A 23691-nucleotide genomic window follows, 5' to 3' on the forward strand; every position below is an offset into this window, starting at 1 on the left:
GTTTTCAGACATACACCTTCGCATACACTGACTAAAATACATTTAGGAAGATATTTGCAACATAAACACCTTGGACCACATCCTCAAAATTACCATTAAATGGAATCAACGCCCTCAACGCAAGCTCAAGCTTTAAGCTAGAGTAAATATGCTTATTCCCTTCTTGCCAAGAATTTGACGAGAAGATTGATACCTCTCTCATGTCTGTAAATGAATATGAAGCTGGACCAGCAGAAAGTTAGCTTAGTTTAGCTTAACACAAAGACTGGCGACATTGGGAAACAGCTGGCTAATTATCAGTTATAATTCTCTATATTTGGTGTTACTTTCTAATATTTTAACAGTATATACATTTTTCTATTATTATATGTTAATAGGGGTGTGACGAGACGCTTACTCCACGAGACGAGACACATCACGAGATTGGGTTCACGAGAACGAGACGAGACGAGATTTTTTAAAAAAATTTAAAGAAATCCTCAATGAAATATATGAATGGAAAATAGTTTTTTTATTCAACTGAAAAATCACAAAATGCAAAACAATTTAGGTGCATTTTGAAATCAACTATTAATGATGAATGTTATTGTGCTATAAGTGTTTTTGCATAGTGCTCGTGTTAGCCGCGGTATACGGCATTTTTTTCTTACAATGTTTACATATTGTGTTCGTCTTGTCTGTCACTCTTTCGCCGTTTATCATTTCTGCAGGAAATCCAAAATTTTGCCACACACATGATTTAAAAGTGGCAGGGGGATCTTCAATAGTAATTTCACGCTCCATCACGCTGACATCACATCGCCTCACGAGACAACTTTTCACCTCGACGAGAAATCTCGACGCGACGAGATCTCGTACAACGAGATCTCGTCACACCCTTATATGTTAACAAAAAATATTTGTTTATCTATTCCTTGTTTCAATTTAAGCACATTTCTGGCTACCTTACAAATCTTTTGCATCATGCAGTGGATAAGTATTTTTGCATCCAGATGGTTAATATAGTCTGTGAGGATCCTGAAAATACCTTCAGAACAGCAAAATGTGATTTTAAATGACCTTCTGGGTTTTGCAAAGATTACTGGGTTTTTATTTTTTGAAAAGCAGAGCTTAGCTCTGTCACTCAAATATAATAATAATCACCTGAGAGGAACAAACTGGGGCTAGTCGGCAATATGACCTCCGCCACAGGCAGATGTGAGAGTGGCCTCAATCTTCTTATCTAACCCCCGGAAAAACATATTTTGTAATATCTCGTTCACCTTTAAAAGAATCACTGCATTCACTCGGACATTAATCTGAGGTTAAAAATGCTGCAAAGACATTACAGAAGCTTATTCAAGCAAGACATTATCAAAATGACCGGTTGAGAACGAGAGACAAAGAGCCAACCTAAATAAACAATGTGGAGGGTTGATGTACTTACAGCTGCATTATGAGGTACAGGTGGTTGGAGCTCTCGTAGATGTCCTCCAGAGCCACGATATTCTCATGCTTTATCCTGCAGAGGGGGACAGAAAATTTACTTTGCTTGCTGTCAAGCCTCTGTTCATTTCAGCACAGGCCACTTATGAAGTGAAACTAGCCATTTCTTTTTTTCAAATTATGCCCTGCCCACTGGTGATGATTGATTTTTATTTTTATTTTTATTTTTCGCCGTGTCTGTGTGTGCTTGTGCACATGTGTATGTTCATGCTCGTATCCTTTACACAAGGGAGAAACCATTTGTGTGTGATTGGAGAGCGAGGGAGGAGGGGCGATTCTTAGAGAATGCAAATCAATTTGAGTCATAAGGCGGCAACCACCGTCATCTGGAGCACCTAAAGAAGATGCTGGGAGCCTGTGTCCAAGCAACCGTACAACAAGGTTGTAGTTTAAAAAAATGAATAATAATAATAACCTCTGCCAGGAGATATGCAGCTGACAGAACGTGTTCACAAGGGCAGGTGGCTGAAAAGGAAAAGGTGGGGGTGGAAGAGGAGGAGGTGGGAAGAGTCTCAAAGGACTAAACAACCTTCACAACTTTCTTTCAGAATAAACTCCAGAACAAAAATGAGGTTGCAGTTTGAGGGCTGTTAGACTGAGTATGAAGAAAGGGAAAAAAAGGGATGAGAAATCAAGACAGCAAGAGAAAAAAGGGAGAAAATCAGGGATAGCAACTGTAACCAGGCAACTACACCCAAGAACTGTCTTGCTCACTTCAAGAGTGACTGATAACTGAGCTTCTCAGGGGAATTACCCATCAGGCCCTGGGGGAGGATGGAGTGTCACCTGGTGTCAGAGAAATCCTATCATATCCTGTGTAATGTGTGCAAGTCTGTGTGAGTACACTGTGAAGACCTAAAATGGTGGATAGATGAGATTCGACAAGGAAGTCACTTAAGCCTGACAATGGCTGTTAAATAAACTGAGCGGCAGCAACATCTTCACTCTGAGTCATTACTCAGAGAGGAGAGGAGAGACACACTAGCGCTTCCCCGAGGATGCCACAAGGTGGTGACCCTGGTGTTCTTCTGCTGCAAACTCCCCCGCAGCTCACTCATGCGGTACATACTTCCTAAGCACAGCAATTTCATTTTCGATGCTAGTCTCCTTTCCCTTCAGCGCTTTTTTCGGGATGCACTTGATTGCAACCATCTTTCCTGTGGCCTTCTCCCGAGCCATCACCACTTCAGAGAACGCACCGCTGCAAGAGAGAAAGAGAAACATGTTAGTCCTGCTTTATATGCGCTCAGTCAATATTAACACAGAGACCCTATCGTCAGTAAGTAGATAGAGGGCTCTGAGAAGCAGACAGGCCAGAGTACACACACAGCATATTGTGAATATTTACTGAGAACTGGCTAAAGTCCCTGACTATGGCCAACAGCCATCTGTGTTGGCTTACGCTTGGTGCTCGTGTGCAGCCAAAAGCACAGCAAACACTTTTAAAACCTCTAAAAAACACCCATTTAGGACGACAGATAGCGTGTCTTCCTCAGACCATCTGTCTCCATACATGAGAGCCTTTTAAAACAAATATAGAATTAAGGGAATATTTGCTTAAGCAATCTGTATCTGTTGCTAGGATACAAAATTCAGTCCACCTTAATAAATCTCACTGAGCAGGTAGCGCCCCCTCCCCCAGTTTCATCACACACCTTCACAGCCACCTTTTCCTTCATGCGCCCTCAGATGGACTTAATGTGAAGATGTTAACAAAAGGATTTTTTTAAATTTTGGAACACTTTGAGTCTTATTTAATTGACAAGAATAACTAAAATGATTTAAAAAGACTAAAACAATCCTCAATTCGCTGATCAACTCATGGCCCTGATGAAGGCTTGTTTACCGCAACGCATGAAGCATAAGGAATACAATATTAAACTGAGCCTGAGGCCAAAGTACTGAGATTTTCAGTGTTTTTGGAGTGCTTATGTTCTACTCTAATTCATTAATTATTCATCAACTCTCTGGCTTTTTATCAGAGCGGCCCAAACAACTCTGGTGTGCTCCTATTTTGGCTCTTCAGGGTTATAAGGGTTGGATTCCTTAATCCATAAGGCAAAAATGTAAAATTATAAACTTTGGAATCATTTTCTTAATATGTTAGAATACAGGGTGAATGGTTTTTCTTTGGAACAAATCACACAAATTGGCTACACAGCCTTGTTCCCTTTTCGAGGAAGCTGAATTATGATACATGTCTAGTAATAATAAATAATAAAAACAGGTTGTGTGAATAATGCGAATTAGAGAAGTTGAGAATGAGTCAAATTTTCTTTACTACTGTCATTATGATGAGTTAAGAATAGGTTTGTTATTTTAATGGTTAGAAGTTCGTTATTTATGGAGCCACAACACAAACAACTGTGCACGGAGCCCAGCCCCAGGTGTGATGAGGTGGAACACACTCAAACAAACAGAACTGAAAGGGCTTGAAGCGTGCGCCCTTCTGACTTTGACCTCATTCCGAAAAATGATCTGGGACAAAATGTAGATTCAAGGGCTTGTGTAAGTGAGCAAGTTGGTGCACTACTTGCAGGCCCATTACAGCACTATCTTCCCATTGCAGCTGTTGCCGTGAGGACAATGAGAATAATTTCTATTCAGCGCATGCGATTGAATTCTCCAGCTGTGTGAACATTGGAAGGAGTACAACATTCCTCCACCAGCCCACTGAGCCAGTCAAACGACTCTATTACATATTTTTTCCTTTCGTTTTTCAGAGCACGCTTTCTGCAGCAGGAGATACATCATGCCGGAAACCACAGGCAACCTATGAACTTAATGAGAGTGGTTAGCACCATTTCTGTCCCCCTGCTCACCACATTGACAAGCAACATCACTTCCTGCAAATGACAGAATCCTGTGACTTCTTGCTCTGTCAATGCATGAAGCATGATAAACTGTGTTGCACACACAACTAATGCGAAATCTGAGGTGCGCTCTGTGTAAAACCTGCGTCTGATGCAAAGGGAAGCTGTCGATCAAACAATCACCCAGACAACTTTTTCAGGCCGCGACCTCAGCTGGTTGTCCTTTGGCAATTATGTAAATGAGGGGTCAGAGTCGAGAAGAGAGAAGTGTTTGGGGGGAAGGGGTTGTGGTCCTAGCAACTGAGGCTGGCTTATTGACATTCCCTGTATTGTGGTGTTGCGGAGTAATCGCACTGAATCATCTTGTGTAATATACATTACTGCGGCCCGTTGCGCAACATATGGGATGGTAAAGTCTGGCTTGATAATCCAGGTAGAGTGATCACCGGTGTGACCTACGGTGTTCAAAGTCACCCGTTTACGGTGCAACAACAGCTTTATACCAAAAACATGACAGATGATATAACCTATGCTTTTAAAACTCCAGGTCAAAATTACAGTTTTAAAGTTATTATAATACGGGGAGAGCAAACAAAAACCAGATACTCGGAATTTGGGACCATCACTAGTCCTCTTAATCATGAGTATGAAAAATAATCTGTCATCAGAACCATTGTACAGAAAACATAATTGCACACGTTTTAGCTAAGATCTTTCAAATTTGGTAATGAAAGTTATGCTTGCAGTAACACAAAATTATTATTTATCTATACTTCACACTAACATCTGATCAGCTGTGATAGTCTACTCAGAGTTTTGTAAACTGTAATGTCAGCTGGACAATATAATCTGGAATACAGGCCTCACCTGGAGGATTGGTTTTCTATGTTAGTGTAAAGAATCTTTATAAGGCCAGATCCTTTAAATAAATAAAAGTAGTGACACAACAATACTCCATTATAGCCGGGCTGATGCTAGATTTTTTTAAGGCCAAAAAATTAAAAAAATTAAACACAAAGGGCTGATATTGTTTTTTGTCAATAAACAAGCCTTCATTTTGGTTATTAAAGATCTATATTACATCTAAAAAATAAAGTTGATTTATAAATCCATCTTATTTCTAATACAACCATTTTAATGTAATTCTAGATCCATTTATTACAAGTAAAGTTCCTGCATTCATTATAAAGAAATTAGAGTATTATGTGACAAATGTAAAAAAAAAGTACACTAAAAAGTATTGAAAAGAAAAAGTGCTTGTGATGCAGGCAGAACAGCCCCCGTCAGTGTGACATTATTAGATATAAATGGAAAATTGTTAGTGGGTCAATGGCATCTAAGCAGCATCTTAAAGCTGTACTTGGTCGAGTTAGAACTGACTTTAACTGCTTTACGTCCTGTTGGGTAATGCATCTAAAAGGCATCAAATGTGTCATATTTTATAAGATGATCACACGCTTCTATGTCAAATCTGTTTAACGGCCAAATATTTATAATTTTGGCAGGTCCTTAGAAGAGCTTATGCTATACTGAACTTCCAGGACCATCCACTCCTGAAGGAGTTTAAGCTTTTGGCCTCAGGACAACGAGGTTACCCTTTAGGACGACTAGGATATTCCACATCTGTGGATTTGTAATTGATAAAACAAATAGCACTCTGGCAGCATCCTTTGCACATTTGCACTGCTGTTCATCTGTACTTGGTATGAGTTTTCCTGCTCCAGCTCTATGATTTATTGTGTGTATGTGTTGTTAATGTCTGGTTGCAAAATATATTTCCCCTAGTAGGACAATAAAGATAACCTTGAACCTTGATAATCAATTGACAGAAATTGTATTTTTAACTGATTAATTTAAATTATTTTTTAAGCAAAAATGCCAAACAACTTTGTCTTATTGGAGAGTAAACTGGATATTTTTAGGTTTTAAAGTGTTGTTGGGACAAATGAAGTAATTTAAACACGTCACCCTTCATTTTAAGGAAATTGTTATGGGCATTTTTCACTATTTTCTAGTTTTTCAAATTAATCGAAGAAAATAATCACCAACAAAATTTCAAGCAATGATAGTGGAGAAGAAATTGCATAAAAGGGTACCACTCAAGTATGAGTACTTCAAAAATTGTACTTGACTTACTCTCCCTCCACTGCATAGGAATAGTGTCATCAATTCAGTTGTGGTTTTCATCGCTGGTCCTTATCACAGATCAATGCACAATGAGCATTGATCTGGGGCTGCGGAGGTACATTAACTCCAATAATACGACTAGAATGAAATCCAGAAGCTCTCACAGTCCCAACGACTGAAGCTGGAAACAATTTCCCAACAACACACTGGACCTGGGACTATATTCCAGGAATGTGCACTTCAGATTGTTGATCAAACGGACAAAGATGGTCAGTTTACAGAGTAAGAAGTGATGAGCTAATACCACTCATAAGCTACTAAAAAGAAAAAAATATCTATTGCTTGAGGGAAATGTTCGGCCAAAATCTGCCTAAAGCTACATATCAGCCAATCGGAGAGAAGCTGAATTATTTTAAGGGTGATTATCACTTCCTGTGCTTTTCAGGGCGGTCTGGTACATTTTAACTACCTGGGTGCAGCGGATGGCATAATATAGCTTTGTAGGTGTTCACTGGTGGTAAAAGGGACATGAATACAAATGGAAATTTGACTCTCCATTATTATGGTCAGTGACAAACTATCTCCACCCACAGTGAATGTAGCTGGAGGACAGTGGTGCTGGTGGTGGGAAGTAGGCAGAGTCTTCTTCAGAGGGAGCAACCAAGAACTTCCATCATTCTAGTTGCCTAGCTGCCATTTTTACTGCATCAAAGACCTACGCAAGCTGTGTTTCAGAAAGAATAGAGCTTTGTTAACGCCAGGGTTGGTTTAATATCTAACGTAGAGCCAGTTTATTTATTAATATCAAACACAAAAGTGTAATTTTCCTCTTTGATTGCAAAAAGAATCATAAAAATGCAGCTTTAGGGGGCAATAAGTGACATGACTTAGCTAAGCTCTGTGTGGTCCACAGTGGGAGCTAACAGAGGACAGCTTTAGCAAATTAATCTCAGAAAGTGGGATTCTGGAAAAACATGACAAAGAGAAGAGGAAACTATAAAGCATCATTTGTAGACTAGTTTTCAGCCATGACATTTAAATAAATAAGAAGTGCATTCTTCAAGTGATTTTCCAGAGTTAAGTATGATGGAAAAAAACAAACCATTTTGGATTTTAAAGGCTGATAACAATATTATTTTTTTCTATATCAATATTTCTTTATTAAAAGTAGATCACATAGTGATGGCGTTGCTCATGGTGAAAAAAAAACTCCACGCTACAGAGTGTTTTAGCATCTTTCAGCCCATTGTTTAGCTGTCCGGCCCGCATCTTTCGCTGTTGTACACTACCTGCTCAGCACCAAACAACAGACAAAGTAAAGCACTAGCTAGTGAACACGGTGGAGCATTTACCAGCTAAAGAGTAAGATTATTCCCTCAGAAATTGGTTGAGACCAAAAACAGAGCTTAAAAGGAGAGTGAATGTTGGATTTACATTCAACATGTGGACAGAAACCAATCTCTGAATGACTATGTTGTTTGTAACTGCTGAATGTATATATGAGACACTATTTCTAAATGACCTCAAATACATCTTAAGCGTTTCTGCAATTTTTTTTAATTTATTGGCCAAAATACATAGTTAACAACATGTTGATGATAAGCTAATATTGGTGATATCAGCCTACTCAATCATAAGTGACACAGACCTTTTTGATCCAGATGGAGAATTGGCCATGATGTGACTCATCCACATTAAACAGCCTAAAGTTTTCTTTGTTCATGTTTCCGAGACGGTTGCTGATGCAGATTTGAGAGCCACAACAATCATCGTGTTACCCGACTTAAAAATGATGCTATTGAGTGTCTATTTGTGTCTATTGAATTAGTGTATCCTCCAAATCAGTCGGATCTAACGTGATGCTAAAAAAAGTATCTCAACATCCTGACGGAGTAGCAACCCCCTTTCTGCTGCACATCTACAACACTTGCCTACTGGGATTTCTGAAGGTGCTTGTAGTCAGGCTACTTAATTTGTTTCCAGCAGCTTAAGGCTCTGAAATTAGCCACAAGGCAAAGTTGCTGTGAGGTGAGAGGACTGGCTTCAGTGGCAAAGATCTCATTAGCTCATGACAGCTAGTGCAAGAAAACTCAGTGAAGAAGTGTGAGCAAAGCTATCAATCAGTCCTAACGTTCACACAGATGGTCTGGCCTCCAGCTGCTGTTGAAATCAAATCTCTGTGCAGCAGTTGTGTATTGTTTAATATTTGATTATTATTATTACTGATTTTAGTGATGTAGCTGGTGGGGGTGAGGCTAATTTCAAATACTTTAGACAGTTGGGTATTTTTTATTTATAAGAATGCATCATATTTCATAATGTACAAAAGAAATGTAGTAAAGTACGACATTTGCCTCTCTGAAATGTAGTGTAGTACAAAGTTTAAAGGAAAAACTCAAGTAAACTTTTACTAATTTACTAATTAGTTAATGTTCTTCCACTCCACTTCCTGATGAGGAAGTCACAGCTGAAAAGCGGAGCAGCAGGAGGAGGATAATCTATGTGTGTTCCTCTGGCCAACACTCCTTGTCTATGTCTAATCCTCAAGCAAAGCTGCAGGACTTCTCTATCCCTGGTGGCCTGTTGTGAACCCTGCTGTGGAGTCACAAGGCACTCCCTGATTAAGACAAACAGGAACTGGTAAAGGGGCCTTCCTAAAGTCAATCAGGAAGCTGTCCAACATGTAACTAAATGTCCAAACCGTGACAACCTGCCCCCTGGAAATGTGCGCTGAGGTAGTAGGCGAGGGATGTGTGTTACTCCAACCTCACCATTATGTGGACAGTAAATCACAATGATTCACCAGTGTTTTTTAGACACGCTTCACACACAGATGAAAGCCTTGGGGAAATCAGAACAGCCTCCGGGTAGTAATATCTGACTGTTTAGTAGAACAGATGAAGTGTCAAGTGTGCTTCATGAATCATCAATCTGTATGAGAATTTTATGATCCCCAGGAAAAACGGGTCTGGGCTCATGCCAAGCAGCATAAAACGGTAAGATGATAAAGAAAACACAGATTATTAAATATACACAAGATGAGGTTGCATGTACAACAGCAAACCACAATGTGTCTGTTTTATCATGTAAGTGACAAAGCTTCCCAGTTTAGCTACAAACACAGAGAGTATAGACGCCATTTGTGTTGCTGAATTTGACACTAGTTTCTGAATGCAAATTTAAAAAAAAAAGAACATTTAAAAAAAAAAGACACATTTCCCCAGGGAGAGCCCTTCCTGGACATGGCCCTTCCCAGAATCTCCAACAACAATACAAACATCACCGCGTTAATTTCCACTCAGTCGGAAGACAACATGTCTTTGGGGGACGAAACCAGCAGGGATAATGAGAGATGTACTGATAGCACAAGAGACCTTTAGCAGTTTAGGGTCTTCCATTCAGGGGGAAACTAAGCTCTCTGTATACAGCATAACTTATTCAAAAAAAGAAAAGACAAGGAGCACTAACAGTGGACCAAAATAAACTCAGGAATTTGTCTGCTCTGTGGTAATGGGCAACTTCAACCAAAGTCCCTAAACAGATGAAACTGATTCTCATCTCAAGTGTTTACTGGACAAACTAGTATCTGTCTGTAAACCCAGACATATTGTTTCTTGGCTAAAATGTGCCCTTCTGTTTAAAGAAGAAAGGGGATTGAGCACAAGAACATAAACTAGTAACAGATGGTCCCTTAATTTGGGAGCTAATTTTAATCACTTGTGTATGTAAATACGCCCTGCTGTCTTTGTCATAGTTGTACATGTTATGTTGTACAAAACGACCCCAAAATAAATGGCTTCCTGTTCTGTAGCTACATGTGCATGCTTCAGCCCTGGGGGAGAATAAAAACACGCTGCAGTAGTTTTTAAAATGAACTGTGACATAACGAGGGGCATCACGCGTGTCTGACTTCACGCATTATTATTCTGTTGCATTTCCCCTCCTTGAAAAATTAACCGATTTAAAAAAATATATATATATCTCTTTCTGACGGCTGTAAGTTCAAACGGACCTTTCTCTTTGTGTCGAGCAGTTGTCAGTTAATTCTACGGATATTCAACAGCTGTCAGTCTGCTTTTCATTTCCGTTAATCGGTGCTATGTGTCATTGTTGTCTGGCGCTAATTTACACAACTGTGGATACAAAGTTTCTGTAGGCTGCGTTATCTTGCTACTCACGTCCCAAGGACTTCCTTGAAGTCAAATATCTTCTTGATATCATCGACATGCTTTTTCCAAGATCCATAGCTGGACTCGCCGTTTTCTTTCGCCATTTCGCACCAGGGGTGGGGAGAGAAGAGGAGACGCTGCTGGAGGATCACCACACTCGTCTCACTCAGACACACACACAAAAAAAAAAAAGGAAAAAGAAAAGAAGTGCACTTCTGTACTTCGCCAAAGGCTTTTCTGGCTTATTTGTCACACTATGTTGCTTCCTCAGCCCATGCATGCAGCACGGCAAGCCCAAAGATTGGAGGTATCTGTCCTATCCCGTGAGGTTATTTGACTAATCTGTTTGACGTAGCGGATTCCGAGTCTGAGCTTCCCCACTGTTCAGATCACTGTGACGGGGTAACACAGGCTCTCCCCTCCTCCCCGGGTGGGATTCAGTCAGTGTCCTGCTGCTTGCAGGATGATACTTGGCAGTCGCATCCGAGCTGCTGTGTGCTAACGAGTCCCACCGACCGCCCTGTGGTTGTTATAGCGATAGGAGGAGTGGGAGGTTGCTGCTCCCGCCTGTCTATCTGACAGCGTGCACAATGAACGATGGAAGTGTTCGCATTGCACCAAATCAACGGCCCGCTGGAAACTCTGCTCAACTGATCAGAGCCAGTGTTTCTACTGAGAACACATGTCTCGCCATGTCTCGTGTTCGTGTCTGTTTGTTCCACATACGGATGCCTTCATTGTAATACGAGTTGGGATTTAAAGGCAGGGGCGTCGCCAGGTTTAATGGGGGCCCATGCCACCAGGTGACCCTTGGCCCCCTTAAACTTTCCTACATGTTTTGCCTTTTTGTAGCCTTGGAAATGTCCGTGTAAATGTGCATGTATGTGCTGTGGGTCTAAAGTCTGGACTGGCTACAGGGAGCACCGGGAGAATTCCCTGATGACTGTTTTGACAAGAAAGACTGTGTGGAATAATAACAGTATCTATCTATATATCTATATATCTACCCATCCATCCATCCATCCATCTAATAACCTATTTTCATATTACATTATGTCTAACTTAACAAGCATGTTTACAAGCACAAGATAAGGAGAAAGTAAATATGAGATGAAAATATATTTATTTGAAAATACTTCCATTTAAAATACATCTGATTTGTTTTATGTACATAAGCCCTTTAATGCCTTTATTTTTCAATTGAAGTCTTAGTTTGAACCATGATTACATAATAATCAAGTACTATTTACCTTAAATTGGTACAGTGAAATTTCCAAATACATCTAACTCGAGGTTGGATAAGCAACATTAAAAATCTAGACAACTCTTTTTTTGTCTTTTCAGAAATCCAGTTCAAGTACTCCCTGTTCTTGAATAAATATTTCAAAGATATTTCTAACAACCTACACTGATATTTTCTGTTCAAAACAGAAAAAAAGAAAAGAAAATGTGTGCAGACTGAATTCATTAGGGGACTAAACATTTTGATTCCTAAAACGTGGAGCTTGAACCGATTTGACACAGGTAAGATGCAATCCCCAGTGCTACAAATACAATGTTCAGCTTACAGTGATTCTTTACTTCCATCACATTGTAAACATGGTCTCTAAGGCATCGATTCACAGTTATCCTTCTTACCATTGTAACTTGCCTCGGAACATACAATACAATTAAAGGCATAGTAAATATTAATTCAGGCATTTCTTTCAAAACCATAAACATAATAATTAAAACCTGTTTTTGACTGGAATAATACAACTACAATTAACGTGGTTATCTTCAACACTACCGTTACATTTGTTGGTTATATTATTAAACGTTACGTCTGCATGTGCAGTATTGCACGCTAATTGTAGGTGGCTGTTTCTTTAAGTGCAACAGCCACATTGTCTAAAAAGGTTACCATGTACCTGCCTCTCAGCACATTTAGAGACAATGGTTTGGAGGACTATAGCATATACCAGCATGTAGTGTGGTTCTAGTTTACTGGTTATTTTAGTTCCCAGTCTTGTGGAGTCTTAAGAGAAGGTAGCAGTGAGGATGGCCTCCTGCTGCTGCTGATGGAGAGTCCCGATACCGACAGCCGGGGCGGGCAGAGCAGGTCGACTCACTAATCGAAGCTGAGAAAGACAGAAGAGACGCTCTCGTATGTGTAATATTAACAATTAATTTCAGAACCATTAGGCTTCATATTGTAAATTATATTATTTGACTACTCACCTTGCAGGCCAGCTGCTTCTCAAACCTGGGTGCTACGAAAGACCAGGGACCCATGTTCTGGGGCTCTTCCTGACTCCAAATAAACTCTGTCAGGAATTAAAACATTTAATAATAATTTATACTCTTTATTGATTCCCTATGGAGAAATTACAATTTACACTCTGTGGTTATTACACACTACACACAGGCCTGAAATTCACACGCATGCTCAGTACCTATACATGCACTAATGGAGAGATGTCAGAGTAAGTGGGCTGCGAGTGCTGGACCAGTACCCTGAGCGTTTGAGGGGGGTTAGATGCCTTGCTCAAGAGCACCTTGACAGTGCCCATGAAGTGAACTGGCGTCTCTCCAGCTACCAGTCCACACTCCGTACTTTGGTCCGAACGGGGCGGCGACCCTTCGGTTGCCAATCCAACTCCCTACGGACTGAGCTACTGCCACCCCACTTCACATAGAAAGTAAAAGAGAACACTCAGTGTTTTGTCTTGTTTGTCTAGTTTAGGGAGTTTCTCTTTGGCCCTTTAACCACAGAGGGTTTAATCCAGATCCAACTGAAACTGTGTGTTTGTGGAGGCGAGACCAATGAAATAGAGAGATGAAAGTGAAACCTGAACTTTTAAATGTCACATTTCAATGACATTTGTAATAACGCGAACAACTTAAACTTCAGTCTTGGAACATACAGTACCTTCACTCAACAGAATTGAGTGGTTTACTCCATTTCTCTTGACGGAGATAACAAATAATAAAAAAGGATGTAGCATGATTCTTTAAAAATTGTTTTAAGATGTAATTATTAGGCAGCTTAATTTGTATAACGTAAATTAGCTAATCCGTTAATTTGTTGTTGTACAGAAAAAATTAATCAGCAACAATTTTGATAATGGATTAATTGTTCCAGCTTCTCATATATGAATATTGCTAGTTTTCTGAGTCTCTTATGGTAAATTGAATATCCTTAGTTGTTGGACAGCTAGACTGAAAATATAATAGGTCACCTTGGATGCTGGAATATAGTGATGGTTGCAAACACCATTTCCAATTAGCTGATGACAAATTTAGACGCAAATTTGAGAGGCAGACTGTTTGACTGAACGGGGTTCTCAGACTAACTTGGAAAGAGAGCGATGAGGGAAGGTGATCCCTGCTAGATACCGCTAAATCCTACACACTGGTCATTTATTAGGAGAAGCTATCTATGTGAAAACGGCCTCCTCTTCTTCTGATGTGCCATAACTGTGTTGCATTTCATTAGAAGAGCAAAAATCCTCTTCAGTAATTACACTTAACACCCCACAAATTCAAAGAATGATTAATAAAGACAAGGATGTCAACACTGATAGCCTTTAGTTTCTCAGACTTGGAAAGTCTTGCATAACAAAATGACAACCTTTCAGTCAAAGTCTAGGTTGACACTCACTGAACTTCAGAGACTGGACTAAATAACAGAGACACTTGATACAACAGCCCTGCAGTGACTACCAGTATGGTGAAGCTTCATACTTGAGTTTCTTGTTTGACATATTTATGGTCCCTTGTGAGTTATGTAATGTGTTCTTGAGAACTCCGTAATAATCGTGGCAACTGTCAGACTTCTAATGTGAAGTTGCCACACACTGCTCAATGGCATTACACTTCCGGTGACTCACTTAAGGAGAATGAGCATTGATGAAAAAATCCTTTTCTTTTAAGTAGTGAATGATACAACTGAAATTTATTTCTGTTGTCAATAAAAGGTCATTTTTCATTTTTAATCAAGACTGAGTCATTTGTGCCTTATCAGGACAGTTACAAAAAAATGTGCCACACCATGAAAATATTGCGAGAATTGAAGGACATATTTATGTTTTAGCAAGACCTAGACCTAAGACTTTTCAGCGTGTGTCAGCAACTGAGGCACATGAAAGCAGATTATTTGATATTGTAAATAACTGATTATATAAACATTCATCAGTTGCAGTCTTAAATGACATATTATGAGCTTTAGCACATTTGCTTTTACTGCGGGATTATTGTAGTTAATTTCTCCTCTACTATGTTTCTTCTTTGATTTTTAAGTGATGGAAAGGCCAGAAGTGGTAATGTATGGTGAGAAACACAGTCAAGTATTTCACACTGAAATGTCCACAACAACATCGTGAAAGTGTTAACTTGTTCATAAAGCGAGTCGTGGTTTGCTTGTAATACAGCAGTGCATACAAAAACCTAAACAAAACATACAGAAATGAACTTTTCGTCAATGACTGGCCTGAAATCAACTGTTGTTGTGGTGATGGCACTCATACAGTCAGTATGCGTACTAATGGTAGGTGGAGGTCCTACACATACCTTTGGCGTTGGGGTATTTTTTTAGCTCCTGCTGCAGAGCGTCCATTGGGAACGGACATAGCTCCTCCACACGGATGAGTGCTGTGTTTTGGTTAGCTGCTGACGTCTCCCTCTGTTTCAGGAGGGCATAGTAGTGTTTCCCTGAGCACAGCACCACCTTCTGGACACTGCATAGCATAAAAACGAGTGGGCTTAATGTATGGGTTAGGATTTGTTAAGTGTATTCCAAGTTAAGCAGGTTTTTCTAAAGACAATTCAAAACAACCAATGACATAACTCTTGTTTAAGAAAAGTAGTCAATGAACACTGCATTGACATCTGAAGCCTTGCAATTTGAATTATTTCTTAAATATACAGTATTTTACCACATTGAGGGCACACTTCAGAATACATTGAATCATTCTTTACCTTTCAGCTGGGACTGAAGTATCACCCAACACTGGTCTGAAAGATGTTCCTGGTGTCATTGCAGTCAGACTGGATGCTGCCCCCTGTGAAAACAACACACATTATTCAGCCACTTGCATGGAAATACCTGTAAAAGGGAGTTAGAAAGGTTTTACGTTTCTACAGTGCTTACAGAAAATCTGAGCAGTGTCTTGGGTCCAACCACAATGAGAGGTTTGCGGAAGTTCCGGATCATCTGTCTCCTCAGCAGGTGGAAGTACTGAGCAGAAGTGGTTGGGTTGACCACAGCCATGTTCACGTTGTCACCGTCCACACCCTCTTCTCTACTGTCACACATCTAAGAGACAAAAAAGGACAAGTTAGCGAGGAAAAAGCTGGCATGACCATCTTCACAGGGGTTCCTTGACCTCCGACCTCAAGATATCTAATATAATAATATTTGTTTATGTTTGTCTTGTGTTACACCCCAGGAAGAATAGTCTTTGCTATGGTGATGACTAAAGGAAATCCACAAACTAGGTCTGCACAATATATTGTTTTTACAGTCATCGTAATATCAACTAGCGTAATATGGCTGCAACATATCGCACTAGACACTGCAAGATTATTTGTGTTAGTGGAAAGAAAACATCAGTAAAAAACTTTCTTAAACTTAAAACTGTCTTTCTTAAGTGGTGCCTATTATGTTTAATTCAACATTCAATTTGTTCAGTAAAATAATGATAGAAATGATTTCCTTTTGTTTTAAATTCAACAAGCATTTGGTTTTCTTTTTGCAGGATACTTAATGCAACGGAAATGCAGAACTGAGGACACTGTATAATTGGTTTATTTATTGCAAGTAATACTGTTATAGCGATAATCAACATCGTTATCGTGCAGCCCTCTACAATAAACAACTTTAATGAAAATGGTTGTAATTTTTCTCATGTAGTAGAAATGTTTCACCTTTTAAAAGTGGTGTATTTTAATACATGGAGCCAGTTACCGCCAGTATCTGTGCTGAGCTAGGCTAGTGGTGGGTGAGTCGGACAGACTTATGACACGCACAGAGATGAGAAGGGTATGTATGGACTTCTCTAACTTTGGGGGATACGGTGAATAAGATAAAATCCCAATAAGTCAGCGTGTTCCTTTGAACGACAAACTCTGTCCGACCAGAGGCATCAATGTTTGATTTTCAATCAGTAACTTAATATTAAGACCCAAGTCTAACATATTGTCTCCCAGTTCTAATTACAACTGGGATTTGACATGGCTATCAACACAAAATCACAAAGTGCTCAGAAAGTGACATTAACATTTCAGTCCCACAGACCTGGAGGAAGCGCTCCATGCGACAGGATGAGTGTTCGGGTCCGGCTCCATCATAGCCGTGAGGCAACAGGATCACCATCCCACTTTGTAAGAGCCACTTGGCTTCACCTGGGGACACAGCAGTTTCACATCTGACATGTGTAGAGTTTTCAAGATACGTATTATAAGTGTAACTGTGAATATGTTGATAGCATGAGTGTGGTCAGAGTGTACCTCCAGTGAGAAAGGCATCAAAGATGATCTGAGCTCCGTTGAAGAAATCTCCAAACTGAGCCTCCCAGATGGGAAGGAGCTTCGGCTGCGCGATACTCATACCATATTCAAATCCAAGCACCGCCTCCTCAGACAGTGGGCTGTTACACACCTAAAAACACACAAACACACACACACTAAAAACACGAAAATTTGCACACTCATTTGACATTTTAAGGGTTTCAGAAATAGGCATGCAAAAATGGCTCGCTAGCACCCCATACAAAACTCTTTATTTTTTTTTAAATAAGCTCCTGCTGTACATTTTAGTTAGCCTAATGACAATCGGCACACATCCTCTATCATGGTAACACGTATAAAAAAGCCTCTTGGAGCCCCGCCCTAAACTCAACAGGAAGTCTGCCATTTTGAAAAACTAATTCCTAGAGATTTCAGCCAATCGACTTCAACTTTGCTGCGTGAAATCTTAAGACCGTAAAGATGAGAAGTTATTAGTGTGAATGGAGGCTATTTTGCGAATTTATTGATGAAGTTGTTGCAACTCCAGTGTACATTGTCAATTCCGCCCAAAATGTATTGTGATTGACAAAGGTCCAGGCCTGAGGACATCTGAAGGCCAATATTGACTCATAGTCATAGCACCCGTTGCTAGCAACAGGAAATCAGCCTTATATAGTATGACAAACATCATCCAATTTACATGAAATTTACCATGTGTGGCCTTATACATTTTAGAATATTGAGCTGGCCCCTGCATTTTGACCATGCCCGTACACACGTTGGCCACTCATGAACTGTTTGACATAGAGTCTTGTGTGAGGTATCATTGAATTCAGCCGAGATTTCCATTTTCATTGGTGACTGTTTGCGGTGTTCGACGTTCACGCAAATGCTCGGCAGAAAGGAGCGGTGTCCAACGGTAACCCCGATGTGGTCGAGGTGCCAGGGCCCTTCCAACACTGCTTTAATTTAAGAATTAAGGATATGAATATGTCATGCTTTAAACATGTTTTGTTCACACTGATGTTTTGTCTGTTTTATACGGATTTTACCTCCAAGAAGCCAGTCTGCTGCGGGCTGATGTGGTTCAGAGGGATGTACATGTCATTAGTCTCCTGACACACCACCATGGCGTGTCGTTGACTGAACGTGCCTCTTCCAACATCCTGTCCGCTGATTCGAATATTAAAGCCTGTAACAACAATCGTTTTAAATCTACAAATCCATTTCTTGAAAGCAGTACTCAATAAATAAGCAATCCTAAATTAATATTCCATGATTCTTATATTTGATTGGGTGTACAGTATTTTCTGCCTAACACTGACCTTGGCAGAGGAGAGAGCCAAAAGCCAAGGCCTCTGCTGTGGACCAGTCCAGTTTGGTCCCTTCTTCTAACTTGTTTAACCGGGCCTGAGTTCACACAAGAAGAAAACATAATCTTGTTGCCATGTCAACAACAGACAATCCAATAGAAATTACAGAGACGACGGTCCACCTGTGTATGGGTCTTTCCAAGGTGGCTGTGCAGTTGGATTCGCTCAGGGATGTCCACAGATTTTGCTCCTACAAACTGCAGCAGGGGAACGGGGACACCTGTGTCCCAGGTGGTGACTCTGGCCTGTGGTTCCACCAGATCCCCCCAGCGGCCCTGCAGGTTGGTGGGTGGAGGGCTGTACAGGGTCATGTTAGACAGCTTGTCGTTTAGCATGCTGTAGTGTTGGGACTTGATCATGTCACGCTCGACATCGGTCATCAGACCCTCAGAGATCAGCTGGTCTGAGTAGTAGTCAGGGACGCTCTTACGGGATCTGTGAGGATGCAACAATGTCTGTCATTCACCAGTATATTAAACAATATGTCTGTGGGATAACAAACAATTTTTAAGCTCTACAAATGATTCAGAATTGCTTCAGGCAAACAACTTTCTTGGTTTTACTCTATGTTGGCAAAGAATCTAAAAGTAAGCCTGAAATCTCCAAATGGAATTTGAAGACACTCAAAGCAATTTCTTATGTCAGTCAAAATGCGACTTCCAACGGTACTGTTGCCATCTGCTCCGCTAGCAGGGTTTCCGCAGCTCGCTAAGTTGCCTTACTGCTGTGCATCGGGAGATGTATTTTTAAGATGTTATTTTACCTAAAATGTGTTACACAAGTAACTCTTTTAAGGAATTACTTAGGGTGTAGGTTGTGGTGGTCGAGAGAGTTTTATCATCTGCTAAAGAACCCTAAGAAAGATGCTTTATATGCTACGGTAACTTTTAAAGTGAAAATACGTTGTGATACCAAGTAAACAAGGTAAATAAAACTGACCGGATGATCTTGTACATGGCTGGGTTGGTGAAACCAGGCTCGTCCAGCTCATTGTGGCCCCACTGACGGTAGCAGATCAGGTCAACGATGACGTCTTTCCTAAAAAGCCTCTGGTAGTCCACAGCCAGCCTTGTGGCCCGCAGCACCTCCTCTGCGTCATCGCCGTTTACGTGGATCACAGCACAGTTCACCATCTTACCTGTGTAACAAATGTGACCATAACTTTCTGATTATAAACTGTGTTAATATTTAAAAAACAAAACATATTTCTTAACACACTTTTACAATTAAACAGGACAATTAAATAGGTTTCACCTTTTCGAAGGCACATATGCGGATATATTTTGACAGAGATGTCTACGTATGCTTGATAAGAAAGTAGAACTATGTATATGCACACACACACACACACACATATACATATATACACACACACACACACACACATATACATATATACACACACACACACACACACACACACACACACACACACACACACACACACACACACTTAATTATTTTGATATGTTTCACCGACCAACATCACTACAGTACAAAGAGGATCTCGCTCTCTCGGATGGAGTGGTGTAACCCACTTGGTTGTTCACAATGAGATGGATGCTCCCACCGACTCTGTAGTGAGGGAGGTTTGAAAGGGTCAACGTTTCTGGAACAATTCCTTGGCCGGGGAAAGCGCCGTCACCATGGACCTGTGGAGAAGACAACAGAGATTGTCCTGAGCTTTTAGTAAAACTGCAGGACGGTTTGATAATGGCTTCTTTAACCAGGCCCAGAGAGGTTAAGTGCCATTAGTATGAACCCTGTATCAGAAGAGAAGAGTAAAGGAGACATTATATATGTCTATTATTGGAGATCCACATTTTGTGGGCAACAGTAAAAATTGTATTCATTCCAGTATTCTAGTAAGTATATTGGTTATTGAAAAATAATGCTTTAAAAATAGACACAGGTTAGGTATCGGTGAAAGGGAGGTGACCTTAAAGACTGGAGAAAGAAAGAAAACAAAGAAGGTACTAAAAGAAGAATAGGAATACTTAATATGCAGTGATATATATGCATGCATGGCTGTGGTGGAGTTTCCAGAAACACCATGTTATGGTCAGATGAGACAAAGACAAAGCTTAGGTCATTCATAGGTCACAGGTCAGGGGACGACAACATTTGGCCAGTCTTTAATAACTACACCTCTTCATGTATGAAGATGTTTGTGTCTCTACAGCCTCAGAGTCTAGACAGATGTATGAGAGAGGTGGGCATGGCTGCGGCCTGGACCCTCCCATGTCATGCCGCCCCGTCTAATCTCATGCCAATGTGTGTCCATCAGTAAGTTCATAGGGTCAAAAATACAAAATCGCAAATTATTTTCCAGATGGAGTCGCAGGTAAGTTCGTAACCACGCTTTTTGCAATCAATTGAAAGACATCAAAAACTGTTAAAGTAACACTTTTTGCCATACATATAGTTGCGGATTTCTGGATGTTATTGTTGTGCCCCTGAAATTAACATACATTTGATGAAAACTGCATCAGCAACGCAGCCATTTCTGCCAACTAAAGGCAGGATTTCCTGAGGAGGGATAAGGATCCGCACACACAAGAACAAGAATATAAAAAACATGTTACACTCTTACATCAGTATGATAGTCTGCATTTATCTTGTAGACATATTTTATTCATTTGTATGATTGCCGTTACCGTTTAGTTATAAAAACACCAAATATTTCAAGTATTTTATATGATAGTTGATGTAAGCGTTTACTTTGAAAAGTAAGAGTAATTTTTTCAAGTATTTTATTCCAGACGCAAACCTTCATCTTGAAAAGTAGAAGCTCGGGGACATAGAGGCACCAGGCGGGATGGCAGAAGGAATTTTTTTAGTTTGCCTATAATCTGCATTTGTTTTATAGACGGACAATAATTTTAAGTATTTTATTAATCAGTATGATAGTCTGCATTTTTCTTGTAGACTTTTTTAAAAGTATTTTATTCATTTGTATGATTGCTTTTACTGTTTAGTTAAAAAACACCCAATATTTCAAGTATTTTATTCATTAGCATGATAGTCGGAAGCTTTTATTTTGAAAAGTAGAAGCTTGGGGATGGCACCAGGCAGGATGGCATGAGATGGGATGGCATGCCACAGGACGCACCAGGCTGCAACCATCTAGTCTTGGTATGATAAGTGAATGTTTGGTTCCAGGACTGTCTCCTTTTGGAGGTTGATGAAAACAGGGTACAGTTCGGCATACATACTCACAGAACTAGGCTAAAGATGACCACCATTTTTTTTGGCGCCATTAATTTCTTGGTAAAACACAAACTTGACAGCTTGTGCTAGGGATATTGGCATCAGCTAAAAGGCACAGAACCTCAGAGTTGAGGATGACGCTGCCAACAACACATTGTGTTTAAAATGTACTGTCTACCTTAATCTCTCCTCGATCAACATCAATAAATAACAAAAGTTAAGCAGCTCTTGAGTTTTTCCTTAACATGGGTTGATTATTGACGTAGTGTAACCAGATACATTTGCTTTGCCCTCTAGTAATGAGTGATAAAGATTTAATCAACAAGAAAAATGTTGTTTTTTTAAACTCCAAATACCATAATGAATACAACAGTCCACCACATTTCATTACAATTTGTTTTGATTGACATTTCATTTCAGATTATGGGGATGTATAAATTAACCACATCTTTCCCCATTGGATTCTGGTAGGGGACCTGTATGTCATAAGTCTGTCTCTCCCCATGTTTTCAGTCTCTCCTGCATTACTATTAAATAAAGGCAAGGTATAAAGTTGTTGTTCTTTTTCTTGTTAAGTTGTTGTGTACCTGCAGACAGACGACTTGGTCCCCCGGCTGGGCATTGTCTTCAGGTGAATAGTCTCCTTCCTTCCTGAGCTGCTGCCTGGCTCTGGTTTTGCCAAGAGCCACAGGGTTGATCGCCTCGAGGTGAGATGGGTTGGGAAGCATGGTCACATGGATAGGGTGCCCAGCTCCAAAATCCAGCTCCACTGAAGAGGTGAGGTGGGAGAGAACATCACCGATGGCAGGCGAGGTGTCGGGGTACTCGCTGAGGCCACGCATCTTACGGAACATGAGCTGGGGAGAAAAATGATGGAAGAACAATGTGGGTTGATGTTATCTTACCCTTGTTAGTCAGCTGGCTGTGATTTTCTGTTTACTTCTTGATTACAGTCATACAATATATACAATCTACCGTATTTTCCGGACTAAAAGTTGCCCTTTTTTCACAGTTTGGTTGGCCCTGCTACTTATATTCAGGTGCGACTTATATATCAAAATATATACATTTGAACATGTTTTTAAATGTTAATTCATAATGACTGACATTAACCAAGGAGCAAACATTACCTTCTACAGCCAGGAGAGGGCGCATTAGGCTTGTGACAACTATATGCTGCTCCAGTACCCCTGAAAAAATTAACTGAACCATTACTTTAAGATAACTCAGAAAAACTTGACTGACTGGCTTGCTATGTTAATTTAGCCATGTCAGTCGCGGGGGCAGCAGCTCCAGCAGGGGACCCCAAACTTCCCTTTCCCGAGCCACATCAACCAGCTCCGACTAAGGGATCCCTAGGGGTTCCCAGGCCAGTTTGGAGATATAATCTCTCCACCTCGTCCTGGGTCTTCCCCGAGGCCTCCCCCCCCATTGGACGTGCCTGGAATACCTCCCTAGGGAGGAACCCACGAGGCATCCTTACCAGATGCCCAAACCAGCTCAAGTGGCTCCTTTTGACGCAAAGTAGCAGCGGCTCTACTCAGAGCTCCTCTAGGATTACTGAGCTTCTCACCCTGTCTCTAAGGGAGACGCCAGCCACCTTTCTAAGGAAACCCATTTCGGCCGCTTGTACCCTGGATCTTGTTCTTTCGGTCATGACCCAGCCTTCATGACCATAGGTGAGGGTAGGAACAAAAACTGACTGGTAGATTGAGAGCTTTACCTTCTGACTTAGCTCCCTTTTTGTCAGAACAGTGCGATATTCAGCCTCCCAGATATGTTCTTTATGCTACTGTGCATCTGAATAACTTACTGTCTTGGATTAACATACTGGACACAAATTCAGCCTGTTGTTCTGCTATTGTGTAGTTAAGTAACTTGCCTTTCCAGATTAAATGTCTGTTCTTGGTCTTAGATTTTGTAAAATACATTTCTAAATAAATGACACCTATACACTCACCGGCCACTTTATTAGGTACACCTGTCCAACTGCTCGTTAACACTTAATTTCTAAGCAGCCAATCA

At 40.4% G+C, this 23691-nt stretch overlaps 2 protein-coding genes across 2 annotated transcripts in view; both read right to left on the bottom strand.

Moving 5' to 3' along the window:
- LOC117949440 (calcium/calmodulin-dependent protein kinase type 1D-like) overlaps positions 1-11567 on the bottom strand; it is an 18284-nt gene extending 6717 nt beyond the window's left edge. Inside the window, exons 1-3 of the mRNA XM_034879739.1 lie at positions 10604-11567; positions 2555-2686; positions 1427-1501 (exon numbers count right to left, since the gene is read on the bottom strand). Of these exons, the coding sequence (XP_034735630.1) occupies positions 1427-1501; positions 2555-2686; positions 10604-10698 (302 nt within the window). The 5' untranslated portion in view covers positions 10699-11567. The remainder of the gene's footprint in view (positions 1-1426; positions 1502-2554; positions 2687-10603) is intronic.
- An 894-nt stretch (positions 11568-12461) lies between these two features.
- Positions 12462-23691, bottom strand: part of dhtkd1 (dehydrogenase E1 and transketolase domain containing 1) — a 13899-nt gene continuing 2669 nt past the window's right edge. The window contains exons 5-17 of the mRNA XM_034879678.1: positions 22254-22523; positions 19937-20108; positions 19396-19594; positions 18579-18891; positions 18409-18493; positions 18136-18275; positions 17084-17234; positions 16872-16978; positions 15726-15890; positions 15554-15636; positions 15146-15312; positions 12815-12900; positions 12462-12714 (exon numbers count right to left, since the gene is read on the bottom strand). Coding sequence (XP_034735569.1) covers positions 12613-12714; positions 12815-12900; positions 15146-15312; positions 15554-15636; positions 15726-15890; positions 16872-16978; positions 17084-17234; positions 18136-18275; positions 18409-18493; positions 18579-18891; positions 19396-19594; positions 19937-20108; positions 22254-22523 — 2040 coding nt within the window. The 3' untranslated portion in view covers positions 12462-12612. The remainder of the gene's footprint in view (positions 12715-12814; positions 12901-15145; positions 15313-15553; positions 15637-15725; positions 15891-16871; positions 16979-17083; positions 17235-18135; positions 18276-18408; positions 18494-18578; positions 18892-19395; positions 19595-19936; positions 20109-22253; positions 22524-23691) is intronic.

The sequence above is a fragment of the Etheostoma cragini genome, chromosome 8 (genome assembly GCF_013103735.1).
Source record: "Etheostoma cragini isolate CJK2018 chromosome 8, CSU_Ecrag_1.0, whole genome shotgun sequence".
In the NCBI taxonomy this organism is placed as follows: domain Eukaryota; kingdom Metazoa; phylum Chordata; class Actinopteri; order Perciformes; family Percidae; genus Etheostoma; species Etheostoma cragini.